The sequence below is a fragment of the Sminthopsis crassicaudata genome, chromosome 1 (genome assembly GCF_048593235.1).
Source record: "Sminthopsis crassicaudata isolate SCR6 chromosome 1, ASM4859323v1, whole genome shotgun sequence".
Classification (NCBI taxonomy): domain Eukaryota; kingdom Metazoa; phylum Chordata; class Mammalia; order Dasyuromorphia; family Dasyuridae; genus Sminthopsis; species Sminthopsis crassicaudata.
Window position 1 is genome coordinate 43,506,899 of NC_133617.1, and position 18,932 is coordinate 43,525,830.

At 38.0% G+C, this 18,932-nt stretch overlaps 1 protein-coding gene across 5 annotated transcripts in view; it reads left to right on the forward strand.

The window, feature by feature from the left end:
* Window positions 1–222: 222 nt before the first annotated feature.
* SFSWAP (splicing factor SWAP) overlaps window positions 223–18,932 on the forward strand; it is a 110,631-nt gene continuing 91,921 nt past the window's right edge. For 2 of the 5 annotated variants that reach the window (XM_074299759.1, XM_074299749.1), the window contains exons 1-6: window positions 224–670; window positions 3,508–3,677; window positions 4,282–4,413; window positions 9,177–9,265; window positions 13,173–13,398; window positions 18,212–18,321. In XM_074299759.1, the coding sequence (XP_074155860.1) occupies window positions 357–670; window positions 3,508–3,677; window positions 4,282–4,413; window positions 9,177–9,265; window positions 13,173–13,398; window positions 18,212–18,321 (1,041 nt within the window). In that variant the 5' untranslated portion in view covers window positions 224–356. Of the gene's footprint in view, window positions 671–1,505; window positions 3,678–4,281; window positions 4,414–9,176; window positions 9,266–13,172; window positions 13,399–18,211; window positions 18,322–18,932 lie in introns of those variants that run through there. The other 3 variants (XM_074299739.1, XM_074299768.1, XM_074299769.1) reach the window with 3 other exon arrangements.

Consider the following 18,932-nt stretch of genomic DNA (forward strand, 5'->3'; position numbering starts at 1 on the left):
CACCTGTACAGAAAATCAAACGAAAAACAAAGGGAGAAATAAAAACTGGAAACCAAGCCCCACCTGGCGCGCCTTCCCCCCCAATCTCCTAAGTTTCTCAGAACCACCCCCACCTGGGTCGCGAATTCCTCCCTCTCGCCAGTGTCGAATCTGCGTTTCCGTGTTATAGACATCGGCCACCGGAAGCTCCGTCATCCCTCCGCCGGAAATGGCGCTCCCGCCATTTTGTCCTCCGCCATGGCGGCGGTGTTGAGGCTGCGGCCGGGATGTGGCGCTTCTGACTGACGGGGCTTGACGGCCGAGGAGGGGACAGCGGGAGCATCCGTGCGGCCGCCGGGGGCGCCGTGCCCGCCGCCATGTACGGGGGAGGCGGCGGCGGCGGAGGAGGCGGCGGAGGAGGGGGAGGCCGCGGGAAAGGCGAGCGGAAGACCGGCGCGAAGGAGGAGCCCGGGCCCGGCGGCGGCGGCAGCGGCGGCGGCGGCGGCGGAGGAGGAAGTGGAGGCAGCAGCGGCACCGGCGGCGGCGGCGGCGGCGGTAGCAGCTGTCGCGTGGAGCTGCTGGTGTTCGGCTATGCCTGCAAACTCTTCCGCGACGATGAGCGGGCCCTGGCGCTGGAGCAAGGACAACACCTCATCCCTTGGATGGGCGACCCCAAGATCCTCATCGACAGGTCGGTGCCTCCCCGCCCCTCCCCCTCCTTGTTCCCCGCCCCTCCCCCGCCGCCGGCGCCCCCCTTTCTCCTCCCAGCCCCCCCTCTTCTCGCTCACTTGGTTCGGTCCGATCCAGCGCCCGTCCGCGGCGGGCGAGAAGGGCATGAGGCCGCCCCTTCCCTGCGCTCGAGGAGCCGCCAACCTCGGGACATCTTCGGCCAGCTCTGGCCAGCTGGTCTACCTTCTGCCCCCTCCCCCCCGTGGGGGGAGGGCCTCGGGCCGGGGGGAGGGGGTCACTCGGATGTGGCCTCTCCCTCTCCCTCGCTCTCTTTCTGGTCGTCTTTGTTGTTTGTTTTTTTAAACGAGGCTGGGGGCGCCTCCCGGGGCAGCGGGGGCGTCGGTCGCCTTGTTGTTGAGGGTCGCGGATTTGGAGACTGCGGCCGGAATCCTGCACCCCTCCCCCTTTCCCTGAGTCGGTGCTGTGTGAGGCTAGTGGCCGGTCTGTAGACGGGGCTCGGGCCCTTCGCGGTCCCGCCTCCTGCAGGTGACCTTGAGCCAGTCACTGCCCCCGGGACTCATTTTCCCTCCCTCTCCTCTTTCTCTGGACCCTCACTCTCTCCCCCCTTCCGACTTCTACCCTCCCCCGTCCCTGCCCGTTTCCTGGGCCTCAGTTTCCCCCTTCGTTTTTTTCGGCTTCCGTCTCCCCTTTAAAAATGGAAGGGTTTGCAGCGGTCCTGGCGAGGAGGCGTGAAGGCCGTACGAAAGTTGTGCTTGGTTTGGGCAGCTGGGCCCGGGCGCAATACTAGAGAGAGAGTCCTTGAAGTGGAGGCTGTCTTTGAGGGGAGCCCGGCCGGCCCGGGGCAGTGCTCGGAGCCGCCCTTGGGGGCGGGGGAAGCCGGCGCCGGGGCTTTTCAAATCAAACCTGCCCGAGGGGTTGCGCTGCTCGGTGCCGGGAGGCGACGCCCGAAGGTCTTTGATTTGAAAACTGTGACATTGCATGCTGTAGAGTGTTTGCTCCCCCGCGTCCCTCCTTTCCTTCCCCTTCGGGGGCTCTGAAGCGGGTTTGGCAACAGAACTTCTTGGGCCCGGATTGAAAACCTAACAGTGTGACAACTATTAGACTATGGAATAGTATCTCCAAGGGAAGGAAGCCCATCGTTTGAGACATTTAGAACTGGATTCTACAAAGCCCTGGAAAATGTACTGTAGGGAACAAAGGAGAACTGGCCCGGGATGGACTTCAGTAATGGCCCAATGGGTCTTTTCCATCTCTAACTTGTCTGTTTGAAATTAAATGTAGAAACCAAGGACACGAACAGGGAGATGGTGTGACAAGTGAGATCAGACCAGAATCAGATGTCTTTGTGTTCTGCTAAAACTCTGTTGTGTATTAAACTACGGTTTCTATTTCGTGGTAACGCTCATCCTTGTGAGAGCTCATTCTTCCAATGCTCTTATTTGTTACAAATCAGTTCTTAAGTGTGGTCATTGATGAAGATTGAACTCTTTATACGGTTTTATGCCATACTGCATATGATTTGGGGTAGGCCTAAAATTAATTGGGGAGCAAACTCTACACATGTGAATGTATAATATTTTTAAAATAACAATTTACATTTGTAAGTTAAGGAGGTTTACATCTAAATAAAATTCATTTTGAAATTAAAAGAAATGCAGTAACCCTTACTGACTCTGGAGTTTGAGGTCTTGGGTTCAAATCCTGCCTCTGGTGCTTCTCCATGTGGCCTTAGGCAAGTGGCTTAACCTCCCTGGGCCTGTTTCTTCATATGTAAACTTGAGGTCCATCCTAGATCTAGATGACTTGATGGTCTTGTACTTTGGATTTTTTATATTTTCTAATACTTAAATGATGAACAAGTCATCGTTTTTATTCATGGCAAACTCATTAAAGATTTAGAGCAGACTTTGGTTTGTCATTTGAGTCTTTGAGACCAGAAACTCTGGGTATTTTAAAATTTGCAAACTCACTCATCTTATTTAATATCTGAGAGTTGGCTCCATTAAGAGACTTTGGTGTAAAATTATGCATGGCCGAGAACACTATCTGTAGTTTGCATTTAGCTGGAGTCTTATCTATCAGTTCTTGAAGGTGAACCACATAGGTGATATATTTGTGTGTCCATTTCCTTGGGGTGGGGGAGGCGGTGATCTGTTTAGAAGAAATAAGCTCTACTGCATCTTCTTATAGTTTTGCTGTATATCTGGTGAACCTCCTTAAACTGCATGTATATGTTACTGTTCCTATTGTATGTGTGTCTCTCTATCACATAACCCAGAACTTATTTCCTCAGCCAAATGGCTAGGGGACGAGCCTAGCCAAGATTTTACCTCCAATGGACGCAAGTTTCTTTGGTGAAGATCTCTCCTGAGAGTTCGGGACTAGCAGAAAGAAGCGAGGAAATTTCGACCGTTTGGTTCTTTCGGATAGGTATTTATGTACTCGGGTTTGTGTGAATGTAAGCTACAGTATTTGACTTTTCAGAAAAAAAAAGTTTTTGTTGTTTTTTTTTTTTGCAAGTGACATTGAATGGTTGGCAAAACCATAAACGGTAAGAACTATTATTGAAATGGATCCCATTAAACTATTAAAGGATTCTTTGCCTTTAATTGTTAACTTTATCATCATAGAAAGGGATTTAGACTTTTATTAAGATAACTTGAATTTAACAATAGGCAAGAAGTAATTAGCAAAATTAAATATAAATCTGAGATGAGTGGCTGTGTTTAGTTTAAATGTTTTTTATTTCTTTATTTGTAAAGGGTAAGTATTTTAAATAATCACACACAAAATCTTGATCTTAATTTCTCTACATTGACCAGTTTGTTCATATTACAGATATGATGGACGCGGTCACCTGCATGACCTTTCTGATTATGATGCTGAATATTCCACATGGAACAGAGACTACCAGCTTTCTGAAGAGGAGGCACGAATAGATGCCCTGTGTGATGAAGAGAGGTATTTAGCCTTGCATACGGACTTGCTTGAGGAGGAGGCAAGGCAAGGTACTGCTCAAGAAAAACTTACTTAAGCAACAAACTTTTTTTAAAAAATTAAGTATTAAAAATTTACTCCCACTCATTTTTTATACTCACTCTTTCTGATATTATCTTGACAGTACCCAGTGGATTGGAAAAACAGGAGTCTTTGCGTATCTGAGAGGACCTCAGGATAGTTTATATGTAGAGCCACAAAGAATTTTCCCAGCTTTTGAGGGCAGACTGGGATTTGAAAAAAAAAAAACAAAAAACAAAACAAAACCAAAAAAAACCTCTTTAACTGTTCTTCTTTAACAGTATCGTATCAATTAAACTTGATGTTCTTGTCTTTGCCTTAACAATCTTTACTACAGTTCTTAATCCCCAAGTTTTCTTAGCAGGAAGAAATTTTCCACAAAAGACGTGTATTCTGCTATCTGTGGGTAAAAATGTACTGGCAGAAAGTACATATTAATAGAAGTGATGTGTAAACTTATAAATTCTACACCTCAAAATGAGGTTGAAAATAGTGTTGTATGCTTTATTGATAGCAACAACTTCTGACATTTGCAGTTTTCTGTAGTCAATTTCCTTTGTGTTAATAAAAAAAAACCTCATGTTTTTGTTCAAGAGGAAGAATATAAGCGACTGAGTGAAGCCTTGGCAGAGGATGGAAGTTATAATGCAGTAGGATTCACTTATGGCAGCGATTATTATGACCCTTCTGAACCAACAGAAGAAGAAGAACCCTCAAAACAGAAAGGTAAGAACAGAAAGAGGTAATGGGATAAAAAAAAATTTGAGAATTAAAGAGGAAAAGGATTTTTTCTGTTTTTGGAAGCTGTCCTGTGTACAATAACACTTTTTAAGAAATCTTAGTAACACCAATGAAAAGTAGTTAGAGACTAAATGGCAGCATTTTCTCTTCTGATAAACGAAAGAGGACATTACTTAATTAAAATTTCCCTCAGTCTTGCAATATTAGACCAAGTTGCCATATTAATTTGTCTCTATCATTGCAGATTACAATAATAATAATAAGCTCACTTTCTGAGTTCTGTGTGTTATCTAATGAATAGCACTGAGATGGATTTTCTTGTAGGACTCAGTTTTTTATCATGCCTTTTACTTTTCCTACCTTGTGGTAGCCTTCAGTTTCCTAATGAGAGAGTTATATTACATGGCTTCCAAGATCCCTTTCAGCCCTAAAATTGTTTTGTAGTGGTGGACACAAAGGTGATTCTATCTGAATGCTTTAACATGGCAGAAAAGCCAAGTTATCTGCACAGAAATGGTTTTAATGATACCTGATAATTATATAGAACTTAGTTTAAAGTTCAATTCAGATGCTACTTCATGAGCCTTCTATGATTAAATAGTCATAGTATTTACTTTGCATCTTGGAGGTTCTAGGCACTGGGCTAATTTCTAGGGATACCGAGGCAAAAATGTCCCTTCGAGGCACTTAATATTCCAGAGACACAGATATTCATGTGTGTATACATGTGTACTACCTCTTTGGGGAAGCCACTGGGACCTGGGACTTTCAGGAAGTGCCTCATGGAGGAGCTTTGAGCTGAAATGAGAACGAAACAAGAGCTTTTGAGAGACAGCAAAAAGCCTAGTGTACATTCCAAACCTGGGTAATAACCATTGCAGAGGCAAGAGATGGAAGTCCTATGTGCAAAGCAAGAAGGCCAGGTTGGCTGGACATCACAGTAGACAGGGTCCTGTTTAATGAAGCAGGGGAGACAAGTCGTGAAGCATTTATTAAGCATCTTCCCTGTGCTAAGCTCTGCCCTCTAGAAGCTGACAATCTAGTGGGAAGACAGTACTGAAAAAGAAGCTGAAAGGGAGAGGTAGAGAATATTGAGGGTAGAAAATAATCTGAGGAGGTGAGTGTTTCAAAGTTGATTGATTTCATCTTGCTGGTGAATGATGAGTTTCTGGAGGACATGAAATCCAGGATAAAATGTCTTGATTGTCCTCTTTAAGAGAATTAGCAACTCCACTGTCCATCCTCCACCTTCCTCAATCAGGACATAGTTAGAGCCAAGTTTTATAGGAATTTGAAGATCAAACAGCATAATTTGTGTTTGAACATAGATCAAAAGAAATCACCAGAGTTTATTAAGCAAGAGAGATCAGAACTGTTTAACAGTTCTGTAGAGGATGGATTGGAAAAGAAAGTCACTTGAGGCAGTGAGCCTAATTATTAGACTATTACAATTGTCCTAGTGATATAAGCCTGAACTCAGCTAGTGGCTATGTGAATGGATAGAAAGGGGCAATGGCAAAAGACATTACAGGAGGTAGAAATTGTAAGACTTAGCAATGGAAGATTAAATTACGGATGACTCCAAGGTTGCAGAACAGGACAAGTGAAAGGATGGTGGTACCCCCAACAGAAATAAAAATATTTGAAAGGAAGCAGGTTTGGGTTGAAAGATACAGAGTTCTATTTTGGATAAATGTGACATGTCACATTTCAGATGTCTGTAGAACTTCTAATACAAATGTTAAAATAGTTGTTGAGGCAAGACTAGATAGAACTCAGGAGTTTTAAGATTTTATACACACACACACGTATACACACACATATATACATATAGGTGATAGAGAGACAGACACATCTAGAGAGAGTCAGTGTGATAATTATAAGATAATTATAACCCATGAGAGCTTCCAATGAGGTCACCAGGAGAGATTGTAAAGACAGAAGAGTGCTCAGAGACTTGTGGGGCATCAATGGTCACAGATCATTTTGAATCTTTTTGATGCGCTAGCATATAATACAGCATATTATTCCCAACTGTATTTATTTTATTTTATCTCCCTATCAGTCTTTGAGATCTATGGGGATCTATGAGGACCTATTTCATTTAAATTTGACTTTTTGCCCCTTCTTCCCATTCTCCTACCACAATGTTATAGGTGTAGTAGATACTTGATTAATGTTCCTTAATACTGCCATTTCAAAGGGGTGTCAGTGGATTTGAAATCTGGTGGCCCAAAACAGATATAAATATAATTGGATAATGTTTAACAAGACAAGTGAAAATGCAGTATAACATAATATTTGAGGTTTTTGAGGTTTTCTGAATCAGTATATAGAGGCTATATATTGTTTGACATCACTTATACAGTGTTGATGAGTTTGATGTTATTAGATTAATAGTTCAGAGGTATAGTACATCAATTTAAAATGGACATTTGTAAGGTTTGCAGAACTAGGAAATAGATATGAAAGTTTGTTGTTCTTAGTTTTCTATATACTCACCTCTCTGAATTCTTTCAGTATTAAATATAAAATAATGCTTAATGTAATATCTTAAATATAGTAATACCTTATTTATATGAAACTTAACTGTCAAACCTCACTATTCCTAAAAACTCTACCAAGAAGTACCAAGAAAACAAAGTCTCTGGATAGCCATAATAAAAGTCATATAGCCTATATTCTTTTCTCATAGTTGAGGCTCTTAAGAGCTGATTTAAGGTTACATACAATTATAACAAACTTGTATATTTGGTTCCAAAACCCACAACTGCTTACAGTCAGAAAATTAGTGAAAGATGGGGATGTAGACACAATGACTAGTAAAAATTGACTACAGTCATTCTAATGCCAAATAAGTAGATTTTTAAAAAAAATTCAAAAGGCTGTGTTTTGATATCATGGGGCAAATAGCACACACCTCAATTGTCCTTAGGACATCGCTTTATTGTTTTTGTTTTTTTTTTTAAACAATGTATAAATAATAATTGTTTACAATGATAGCCTTGAGTACCAAAAAAAGGATTAGTTTCTTGATTAGTGTATCTGAGTAGAGAAATGTGTACCATTCTACTAAAATGATGGAAAATGTTTAGTTTTTGTATTTAAGGGTGTTAAACTCTCATTTACCGGGGGGGGGGTCCATCTTTCCAGAGCATTTTATTCTCTGAGGTTTTGTGAGGCAAGGTTCTACTATAGTACCCTGCTTCCAGAAACTACCAAGCATTTTCATACATTTCATTTCTTCTTTAACTCATTATCCTAAGACAGAGACTTAGAAATATCAAATGAAACATGGAAAAAATGAAACAGGCAAGAAGGGAAGGATAGTACCACTGCCGATGTCTTTATTGTCATCTGTAATATTAGCTTCTCACCAATCTAGTTAGCAAATCAGATAAAATAGTGGAATATCAATTAGCCAAAGACAGTTCCTTTGTAGATATGTGGGAATGGCATGGGGTGAGGTTGGAAGGGGGTGTAGGATTACTTCTGGCTTGGGTGTCATTTGGAAACTTTCCAGCATGAAGGTAGGCAGTTGATCTCTAACTTAGTCTTAATTGCCTATGACACTAAGAGATGGAGTAAATTGTCTTTAACTACACAGCTGGTCCATGTCTAAAGCCAAGCTTGAACCTCTTCCTGATTGAGGTCAGTCTCGTAGTCCAGTACAAGTGGTTTTCTAGAGAGGCTTCCACATTTGTGCTATGAATGTATGTTTATATATAGAGTAACAGCAAAAAACATTTTGTGCATGAATGTAATGAAATTGGTTTTCATTGCATGAAGTTGGATTTCATGAATAAATGCACTTCCTCTTAAAAAGAAGCATATTTGGGGGAAAACTGTTGACTTCCAAATTAATTTTTCTTTCATGGTTTTACATGTATTTTAGACCATATCCTTTTGCAACAAGCCTTTTGCTTGGTGAATGCTGAGAAGCAGAAAAGCATTGCATAGCATTATATATAATGACCTTACGTGAATATAGTAGAACATAAGCTTCTTAAAGCTTATAACTGAGTTTTTAAGCTTTATATCTCCAGGACCTAAGCATGGGCCCTGTTAGACAACAGAACCATTAAAATGCTTATTGGGTGAATGAAACAAAATAGAAAATACATTTTAACGCTGGTGGAAGAAGCACAACTCCTTTGATAGAGAACCATTTGTATGGTTACTCCAAATGATCTTTTGTACATAACTGACTATGTGTTATCTGTCATGTATTGTCTGCATCTATCTAAAAACTAAAGTCACACTACTTTACAGCCTGGCTAATGAAACATAACCAAAGCACATACAGTAAAGAACTATATAGAACATTATATAGAAAATACTGAATCCTTTATTTCACATTATGCTACAAGAATTCAAAGAAGGTAGAGATCAGTCCATAGAATTGGGATTCTTAGAAAGAATGGTCTCTAAGGAGAGAGAATAGGCATAAGATAGTCAATGTAAATAATAAGAGAAGTGGCCCAACAAAGGAATATGAAGTTAACTTCTCTTCTTTCTCCATTTGTAGTTTTAAAATAAACTTAAGTTCCATTTTTGAGAAAATTTTAGTGGGCTCAATTAAAGAGTTCGACAGTGGCGAAGTTTGTTTAGTTGTTGATTTATGCATGATACAAAAGAAAAAAAAATTGCTTTAAGTAGTGTGGGCAATGACTTGCTGTTTTAGTTTGTGTTGTTTACTGAATTTATTCATTGTTTTAGATTGATTCAAGTTTTCTTTCTTTTTGCAGTTGAAAAAATTGAGGCAGAAAACTCAGAGGAGAATGAAGAACCTTTCATTGCTCCTTTAGGATTGAATGTGCCTTCCGATGTGGAATTGGTATGTGAACTTGTGTCTAATAAGAGGCATTTGTTACAATATTTTCATAATATTGTTATTATTGTTGTTATTATTGTTATTGAAGAACTCAGATTCCTTGCCTCTCTTTTTTTTAAGAGTGCTTGCAAAAGAATGAGTTTAGGGAAACAAATTATTCCTGTCATTTTCCACTGAAGAAACAAAAGGAAAAGTTGCAACCAAATAACTTGATTTTTCTCTCATTCCCACCCTAGACCCAGGGGATTGGGAGAGGAGGAGGAGTGGAGAAAAGGGAGGGAGGGGAGAACACTTTGTAATAATATGCATAGTCAAGTAAAACAAATTGCCACGTTTTTATGTCCAAAATTGTGTTTCATTTTTAATATTTAGTCTGATACCTCAGTGTGAGGATGTGAATAGTGTTCAATTGGTCATTGCATTGGTTGGAATTGTTAGTTCTTTCAAAGTTGGTTCATTTTTACATTGTTGTTTTTTATAAAATCATTTCCTGGCTCCTCTTACTTCAAACTGCATTACTTAATACCAGTCTTCCACATTTATCTGATGCTGTCTGTTTTATCACTCTTATACCACAGTATGTATGCTATGCAGCCCCTCTATCATATTTTGTTTAGCCATTTCCAAACTTAGATCCCCTTAATTTCTAGCTCTTTGTCACCACAGAAAGAGCTACTATCATTACATTTCAGCTTTTCTTTGATTTCATTCATGTGTAGGCCAACTGAGTCTTATATCATTTAGTAACTTCAGGGACATATTAGCAAGTTTTTTTCCAGCCTAACTGGACCAATTTACAACATATGAACAAGCTCCTCATACATATAATTGCAAAGTACTTCCACTCCACAAAATCCTGGTGTTTCCTCTAGGTAGGTCGACTCCCTGTTTTATATATGGGAGAAACTGAATCATAACTTTTCTACAACAACTGGTTAATGGTTAGATTAAGACTAATCTAAACAGTCCTCCTAAAGAGTTTTCTTTCTATTAAACTGATGCTTTTCAATTAAGGACGTGTTAAAATTGGCTTTTCCGAAATCACTGTATGGAATTTTTTAAAGGTTACATCAGAGTGTGGGCTACCAGATATGGTAGAAACTTTTTGTCTTGCTACTCAAGGTCCTGCTCTGAACTCTAGTCTCCTTCCCCCTCTTCTTGTCTTTGTAAGCATACTTCTTTCCACCTTCTAATCCTCTCTGTGTTCTTCTCTTGACCTTGCTATTTTTATGTCAGCTCTCCCCTGACCTTTCCCCTGATCCCTCTCCTTCAGATTATCCAGGGCATTTCACATCTACCCATTGTATTTTTCACCTGCAAACATTTTGTAGGTAATTTTCCAATAACTTTTTTTTTTTTTTTTTTTTTTTCAAAAAATTTTATTTAAAACCTAAATACAAAATAAAGGCAAAAAACACATTGCCTTGAGCACAGCAGAACATAAAGAAGGATTTAAAATATAAAGCAATAAAATTACATTTCAAGAAAGAATATATAATAAATGTCACACATTGTTTTCAGAGCTATCTTTGCTTCCTTGTAGGTTTTCCCTTGTTCTCTACTGTGTACTGTTTACTTTGTTCTTTTTCTTCCCTTCCCACAAGCTACAATTATGCACCAATATATTTGTACATATATACATACATGCATGTGTGTGTATGTATAATCATACTGTGCTAGTTTGTCCTGTTTCTGTGAAGATAAACTTTCCATATTCTAAATCCACCAATTCATTATTTCCCGTACTGCAGACACCATTCCAGCCTTATATTGTCTAGTTTAAATAGTCTAAAAGAATAGAGTGATATGGCTGACTTAAAGTGTAATGTTCCTGTTTTTTTCTTGTAATTAAATCTATTTTTAGCTTTAACTTTGAGATCATGATTATTTTCGCAGATTTTTTTACCTAATAAATTATATTCCTGATCTTTAGTATTATGTTTGAACTACTAGCTTTCTTCCCTCATCTAATTCCTTTGTCACTTTTTCTTCTTGGACCTCATTTATATAAAGGATTTAATTCTTTTTACCTTTTTTCTACACAATTTTGCTTTTTAGGATCATAATATACTCAACTTTATCCCAATATTTCTTTTAAATTATCCAGTTACTAATGACATATTTAAACATAGGGTTTACATTTCCTTGTATAAAAAGTAAACAGTTTCTCCTTTTTGAGTCCCTTGTTAATTTGTTTTTGATGTTTATACTATATTTTTTGTGTATTAAATTTTATTTTCTATTGTTACAGTCTTTTTACAGGAAAATCATGAAAGTCTGACTAAATGTTGAATGTTCTTTTTTCCCCCTGTTCAAAATTATTCTTAACTTTGCTAAGTATTATATTTTCAGCCAATTCTTTTGCTCTTCAGTGACCTGCACACTTTTAGTGTAGCCATTGCTGAGTCTTATGTGAATCTAACTTTGGTTCTGCGATTTTTAAAATTTTTTTTCTTGTTCCTCACTTCCATACTCCTTCAAAAGAGTCTGAAATTTTCTGTTCTGTGTATAAATACTGCTTTTATTTGAATTTGTCTACCAGAAATCTCCTGTTTTAAAAAAAAAAAAAAAAAAAACTAAGTAGAAATTATTAAAATCCCAGTGTCCCTTATCTTTCAAACTGATAAGCTATTTTTATTAGATTCCTGCTTGCCCATGCAATCTTGTTTAGAGCTGTTAATTCTTTGCATAGTATGGATAATTATGGTAATACCATAATTGCATTTCAAGACTTTTGCTTATTGCTTGCTGTCTTGAGGATGGGTATGGGGAGCTTAGGGAGAGAGAGGGGAAAAAAAATTGGAGCTCAAAGTCTTTCAGAGATGAATGTTGAAAAAAATACATGTAATTGAAAAACACAATACTATTAAGCAAAAAATTTTTTAGAAAAACTTCAGCTTTTGTAGTGTCTTTATCTATAAATTAAAGTGATTAGTTTAGATGACCTCAAAAGTCCCTTCCAGCTCCAAAAAGCTATTTCCTTTTGGAGAAAAAGGTAGTATAGCTGTAGAAAATCATACTGTGATCAGATCAGAGAAAAATAGTGCTAATACTTATGATTACAATTCCGGGCCCCTGCTTTTGAATTTTCTTTTAGAATACACTGTCTTACTATGATATTTGACAGAACTGATAGCATGTTACTAAAACATTCTTCCCATTTTTCTGTCATCCTAGCTATTTTGTAAAATTGCCAATAAATTTTATTTTGCACAGCTGTAGATATATTATAAAAATGTCTGATTTTAAGAATTTTATGATTAATGAGAAAATGTTGGTCAGCAGAAGCTGAATTTACTAAGGAAAAGTGATGGATGTTATCAGAATATGATTGTTCCTAAGAGAGACTTTATCTAACAGCCTTTTGCTGTTAGTCCAAAGGATCTAAATTAGTCTTTCAGTGTTTCATCAAACACAGTGCAAGTTTTACATTAGTAATCTGTTTTAGTGCTGAAATTCATAGAAACAAATATGACAGAATATAAATTGTAATTATTTATCCTTTTTAAGTACAAAACTTGATTGGTTGAGAAATTAAACTTTATTTTATGGAGAATCTGAGCAATAAAAGTTAGCAAGCTTCTTAACTTCCTAGTTTTAATGAGTATTGTTTCTAATTTCATTTTTGAGAGCATACTAGATGTAGAGGTTTAAATTATATTTTGTTAAAGATTTACTGTCTTCAGCTCAGCAAACGTTTATTAAATGCCTTCTCAGCAAGGGAACAGTGGAGAGCATTGACAAAGTATGCCCTTCTTGTTGCACATTTGTGAGCCTCAGGGTCAACCTTCCCTGGTGACTTTGGGGAGCTCAGGATAGTATAGACCTTGTCCCAAGGAGCTATAGTTGAGCTGGTGTGCCCCTAAAGTGCTGCTGACCACACTTGTGAAGATGCTTGTTTTTCTTGTAGCCACCAACAGCCAAGATGCACGCTATCATCGAGCGCACCGCCAATTTTGTCTGCAAGCAGGGTGCTCAGTTTGAGATCATGCTGAAAGCTAAGCAGGCCCGCAATTCCCAGTTTGATTTTTTGCGCTTTGATCACTACCTCAACCCTTACTATAAACATATCCAGAAGGCAATGAAAGAAGGGCGATACACTGTTCTGACGGAGAGCAAAGGAGAAGAGAAGAGAAGTATGTATGCCTCCTTTTGTTTTCTTTCTGAGCTCTAGACTGTTGGTTGGACATTTCCAGCCAGTTTTAGTGTTAATAACTGACCAAAAACAAAACCATTTCAAAGCTCCATGGATTGAACTTTATACTTTAAAATTAAGAGACCGTATTTCCTTAGGTCAGTGTTCTCCAGATTGTTTATTGTACATCCTATTATTTCTAAGAAGCTTGAATGGTCTCTCTAGTATATGTATATTTAGTTATTTACAAGCTACATATGAATATTGCTGTACTGATAATTATGTACTTTATAAAATAAATATTTAAAAAGGATAGGATAACTAGAGAAGCATAGGCAGATCTATGTGTACTAAGGTGTCATTTTGGCTACTGTGATGGAAGGTTTGGGTAAGGGTACTCAAGGCAGGGAGAGCTTACAGAGATACCATGAGATGATGGTGAACTGGAGTGATTGTCATGGATAGAAAAAAACTTGTTTGAGAAATGAAAATAGAATGTTAGGATTGAGCAGCTGGTTAAACATGTAGAATGAAGGGTCAAAGGTGAGGGATTTGGAAGTGTAAAAGAAACTTCAAGAGTAAGAGTGAAATTTTGACTGGAGTGAGTTGGGAGAAATGACATGAGATCTGGGGTGCAGTTCACAGCCCCATCCATATCTGCTTATTCTGGGTGACAAAATGAATCATGGAGATTCAGAACTCCTAGTCACTGATAATTGCCCTCAAGCCAAATCTTACCCTTGGTCAATACTGTGATCCTGCATTAGATAATAGCAGAGAATTGTTCTTGGAACTATCTGGAGGACTGGGGGGAAAACCCCTCACCCCCCAAGTCCCTTTACTTCAGCTCCTTTCCTGATATGGAAGGTAGGGATAATAATAGAACTCATCTTCCAGCATTGTTGTGAAGATCAAGTGAAACACCATACTAAGTACTTTGTTAATACTAGCTATTGTCATTATTATGGAGGTGCAGGATATTGTGTGGGTATGTATTTTCCTGATCTTATTTGCTGATGTGAGCGCCTCATTTAAGTCATAATTGCCCTCAGAATCCATGTTGTTCAAGTGAGGAGAATAGGGGCAAACTGGAGAAGTACTAGGAGAACTATTAGGGTAGGTATAATTGTGGTGACAACATTTGTCATCATGGAGAAGATGGGATGTGTAATCATGCATCTTCCCACCCTCTGATTAGTTGGTTTTTATTCCTCCACTTTAGAGATCACTGCTTTATGATGCCTGTAAGAAATGACATCCATAGGACAGTTCATACTTTATTTTCCCATTGAATCATAAAATGAATTTGACATGCAAGAGTAACTTAAAATTTGATGCAGTATTCTGGTACAAAACCTATTTTCATTAGAAAATAAAAAGGTAATAATTTGCTTCTCTCCCTATTGTAACTACTTACTTTTGTCTATTAATACTGACTGAAAAAAATTGAAACTTATGCTATCTTTAACCCAAATGTTGAAATAAAAAATGGAATTGTGACTAGAGGGACCAGTCTTAGAGTGAGAATAATAACCTTTATACTATTTCTGCTTGTGGCACCTCCCTTATTTACAAAAACTTCTGTAAGTAAAGCTGCCCCACAAACTAGAATTGGCCAGTTGGAAAACTCCCTTTTGCCCTTCTTTCTTTCTGTTCTCCTTCCCTCTCTTCTTCCCTTTCCTCCCTCTGTCTACATAGGGTATCATATCCTTATCTACAGATACTCTTAAAAGCATTCTTTTATTTTGCACCTCTGAACTGGCTAGAGTTCTTTAAAACCATGCTTTAAACCAAAACTGATTCTCATTGGCTACCATTGGGTCCCAGGTCAAGCTCCATTTTGGTCATTTTGGGGGTACTAATTGAGTCAGATTGAACCTAAATAGCAGTCAGTTCTGCTTTGGCCAGAAACCTTGAAGGTCCTCCCCTGCCAGATTCATTTATTTATTTATGGCTTAAAGAAAGTGAGTGTCTCTCAAGCTTAGAAGAACCTAATGCAGTAAAAGAGGAAAGTTGCTAGCTAGCATTAATCACTAAATTAGTACAGCCTCAGTCAAACTGAGACTTGTTAAAGACCTTAGCTTAAAAAGGCCACGGATTGGGGGCAGCTAGGTGGCGCAGTGGATAGAGCACCAGCCCTGAATTCAGGAGGACCCAAGTTCAAATGTGGTCTCAGACACTTAATACTTCCTAGCTGTGTGACCCTGGGCAAGTCACTTAACCCCAGCCTCAGGGAAAAAAAAAAAAGGCCAAGGATTCCCACTATATACCAGGACTATCTCCAATCAACCTGATCTCTATCTGGTCACTGGTCCCAGCTGGCTTTGGAGGAGAAAGTGAGGCAGGAGACCTTGCCCAGCCCTCCCTCACTTAAATCCAGTTCACTTGCATGTCATGGTCCTCTTCAAAAACAAAAAAACAAACAGCAATTTATAATCCTGGACAAACTGCTTAATCTCATGATCCTCCAGAAAACTTTGCTGTAAGATGCAATAGCCAGAAATTTGCTCACGAGTAACTTCCTACATCAATGATGATAGAAACACAGATTTAGACAGAGATTACACACATATATGCGTGTGTGTGTGTGTGTGTGTGTGTGTGTGTGTGTGTGTGTGTGTGTGTGTGTGTAAAATTATCTTTATGGCATCATTTGAATTTTGGGATTGAAATTAAAAATCCTTAAAACTTAAAGACATTTGTTTGATTTATTATTCTTTATTCTGGATTATTTTTGTGTTCTCTTGATTCTAGAATTTGTTTGATTTGAAATCCTTACTGTGAGGGCCAGCTGACTTTATTTTAAATAAAAATTCATAGCAATCTACAGAAATCTTGTTAATTGAAAGAAATTATATACTTTTAAGATGAATTTTTCAACTGGATGGTACTGCAATCTCATTAGGGAACAGAATTTTATTATAGAACATTCTACTATGGTGTGTTGTGCCTCTCATACACTCCCCCAACTATATAGATCTTTGTATTCTATTAGATCTGCAGCCTAAAAATGTCTTTTAGAAATTATGAAATGAATTTGAGAATTGGCCTCATTTATTTTTCAGTAGAATCAGATTCAGTAAAAACATACTCTAAGACCTTTTTGTGTTATAGTGTTGACATAGCCTTTCAATCAATAATTCAAGGCTCTGCCAAAAGACTACACCAGGTTCTTCTAAGCTTGAGAAATTTTAACTCTATGATGTATTTTAGTCCCCAGGCACCAGAAGGGCTCCTCACTAGGTGGGCCTCAAAAGTACAGTTACAGCAAATCTTAAAGATAATAGGCTGCAGAGAGGTTGTAATCTGTTCAATCAGAAATGTTCCAACACTGATAGAATTACCAGTTCTTGAAGTAATGCTTGTGCTCCTAAGACAAACTCTCAGATTCAAGCAGGAGCAGCCCTCCAAAGGTTCTCATTCATCCCAATGATGGCCACTTCTTGTTCCATAAACAAATACCCCTCCATTACATTTTTTCCTAGATGTCTTGACTGCATACCGATTTTTCATTCTGTTATCACCAGACCATCCAGTGGTTTTACTTTGCCAACCCCTGCCTTAGTTGTTGACTTGATTACTTCCAAATCACTCTAGTTTTTTAATACTCAATTTCTTGGCTTCTTTCAGTTCCAGACTCCTGAATGATATTCTCAATGTGGTAGGGGAAAGATGAAATTAATGACAAAAAGATTTGAGCTTCCAAACTTAGGATTTGTTAAGCAGTACATGACAATTGCCTAGCAAATCAGCACCAGTTGCCTTTTTCAGCTTTGGTTCTAGACCCTGAATACAAAAGAAGACAAATTTTTATTAAAAAATATTTGCTCAGTATGAGACCAATTTTTAGATAATAATATGGGTTGCTTGAGATGTATAATTCTAGGGAAACACATGGCATCTATCTTAAGATCTTACTGGGTTCCTGACCAGCATAACTTAAGTCCATAATTAAAGGTCTCTAAGCATCAAGTAGATGTGGGTCCTGTTTTGTTTTTTTTTTTTCCCAGTTTCCATAGTTGAATAAAGTTTGCTCACAAGACAAAACTTGGACTAGACTCATAATTTAATAGAAGGGGGAAGTAAGCTAGCTCCAGAATTGAGTCACAAGATAAAGTCATTTCCCAATTCCTGTCCTAATTCCCCCACCAATGAATGAAAGGGAGACAAATTTCAAATCAGTATGAGAAAGTTACTAGCACTGAGAACTGCTCTTAAATAGAATGGGGACTACTGTGGTAGACAGTGAGTTCTTTCTCTCCAAAGATCTTTGAGCAGGGACTACATGAAACCATCTGTTAGGTATGTTGTGAAAGGGATTCCTTCTTAGTTGTTACTTGGATGAGATGACTTGTGAGGTGCTTTTTGAAAAAAACTTTGAGTTTATAAACTATATAGAAAAGAGAAATTATTTCTGAGATTTTTATAAATTAAGGCTTTATTTTATAAACTTATAAACTCCAGTATAAAAAAATAATATTATTAATTTTATTAATCAGGGCTAACCCTAGTGGGATTTCAAATGGAGCAAATTAAACAGTTTTCCTGACTTCCCATCTTTATAAAGGTGAAGCCAGATTCAAATAAAGTTTAGGCTGTAAAGGAAATAGATAAGGGGAATCATTTGATTATTTGGTTCCAAATAATGTTAAATGTCATTTTTAAGCAGGAGATGGCTTAATAGCAAGGTAATAGGGAATTACTCCCAAATTAATATTCATAACAGCATATAAGCTATTTAATTCATCTACATTTTAATAGAACTGTAGCTTTCTTCAAACTTCGTCAAATACTAAAAATGTTTTTCACTTAAGCTTCAGGGGCCAACTCAGATGATGACGATGATGATGATGATGATGGTAATTACCTGCATCCATCGCTCTTTGCTTCCAAAAAGTGCAGTCGACTTGAAGAGCTTATGAAGGTTTTTAATCTTAATCTTAACTTTTATTTCTGTAGATGCTATTACAAAATTATCAGGGTGCTTGATAATTTGACCAAATCAATATTAATGTTAATATTTATGTAGTTATATCAGTAGAACTATTCATTTTTAGTGGCTTTAGTTTTGATGAATAAAGCCTAATTTTCTTGGGAGTATAGAATACTCTTTTCTTAAATATTTCACATTATTCATAGCACATTTAATATAATACATCTAAGCTTTTTTCTTTTTCCACTGCCTATTGCTCAGCCACCTAAGTTAGTCTTGCAAGTCTTTATTATACATACCTTTTGGGGGACTTAAAAAAGTACTCCAATCCCATTACAGAATTGAGATTAAAAATTTAAGCATTTTCTTGATATTGATTGAACTTAAATATTCTAGGAGTTAAAGAATTTTTTTTATTAAATTTGCTTTGGTCTTAGTTTAATTATTTTAGCACAACATAGTTAAAATGGCCATTTTAGCAGAAGTAGCAATGTAATAGATTCATGTATGGTATAATTAGCTTGTGCATGCTAATGATACCTGAGGTTGACTGAGCCTTTGTGGCAAGGCTATCCCTAGGCTTTTTGCTTAAGATAGGCATG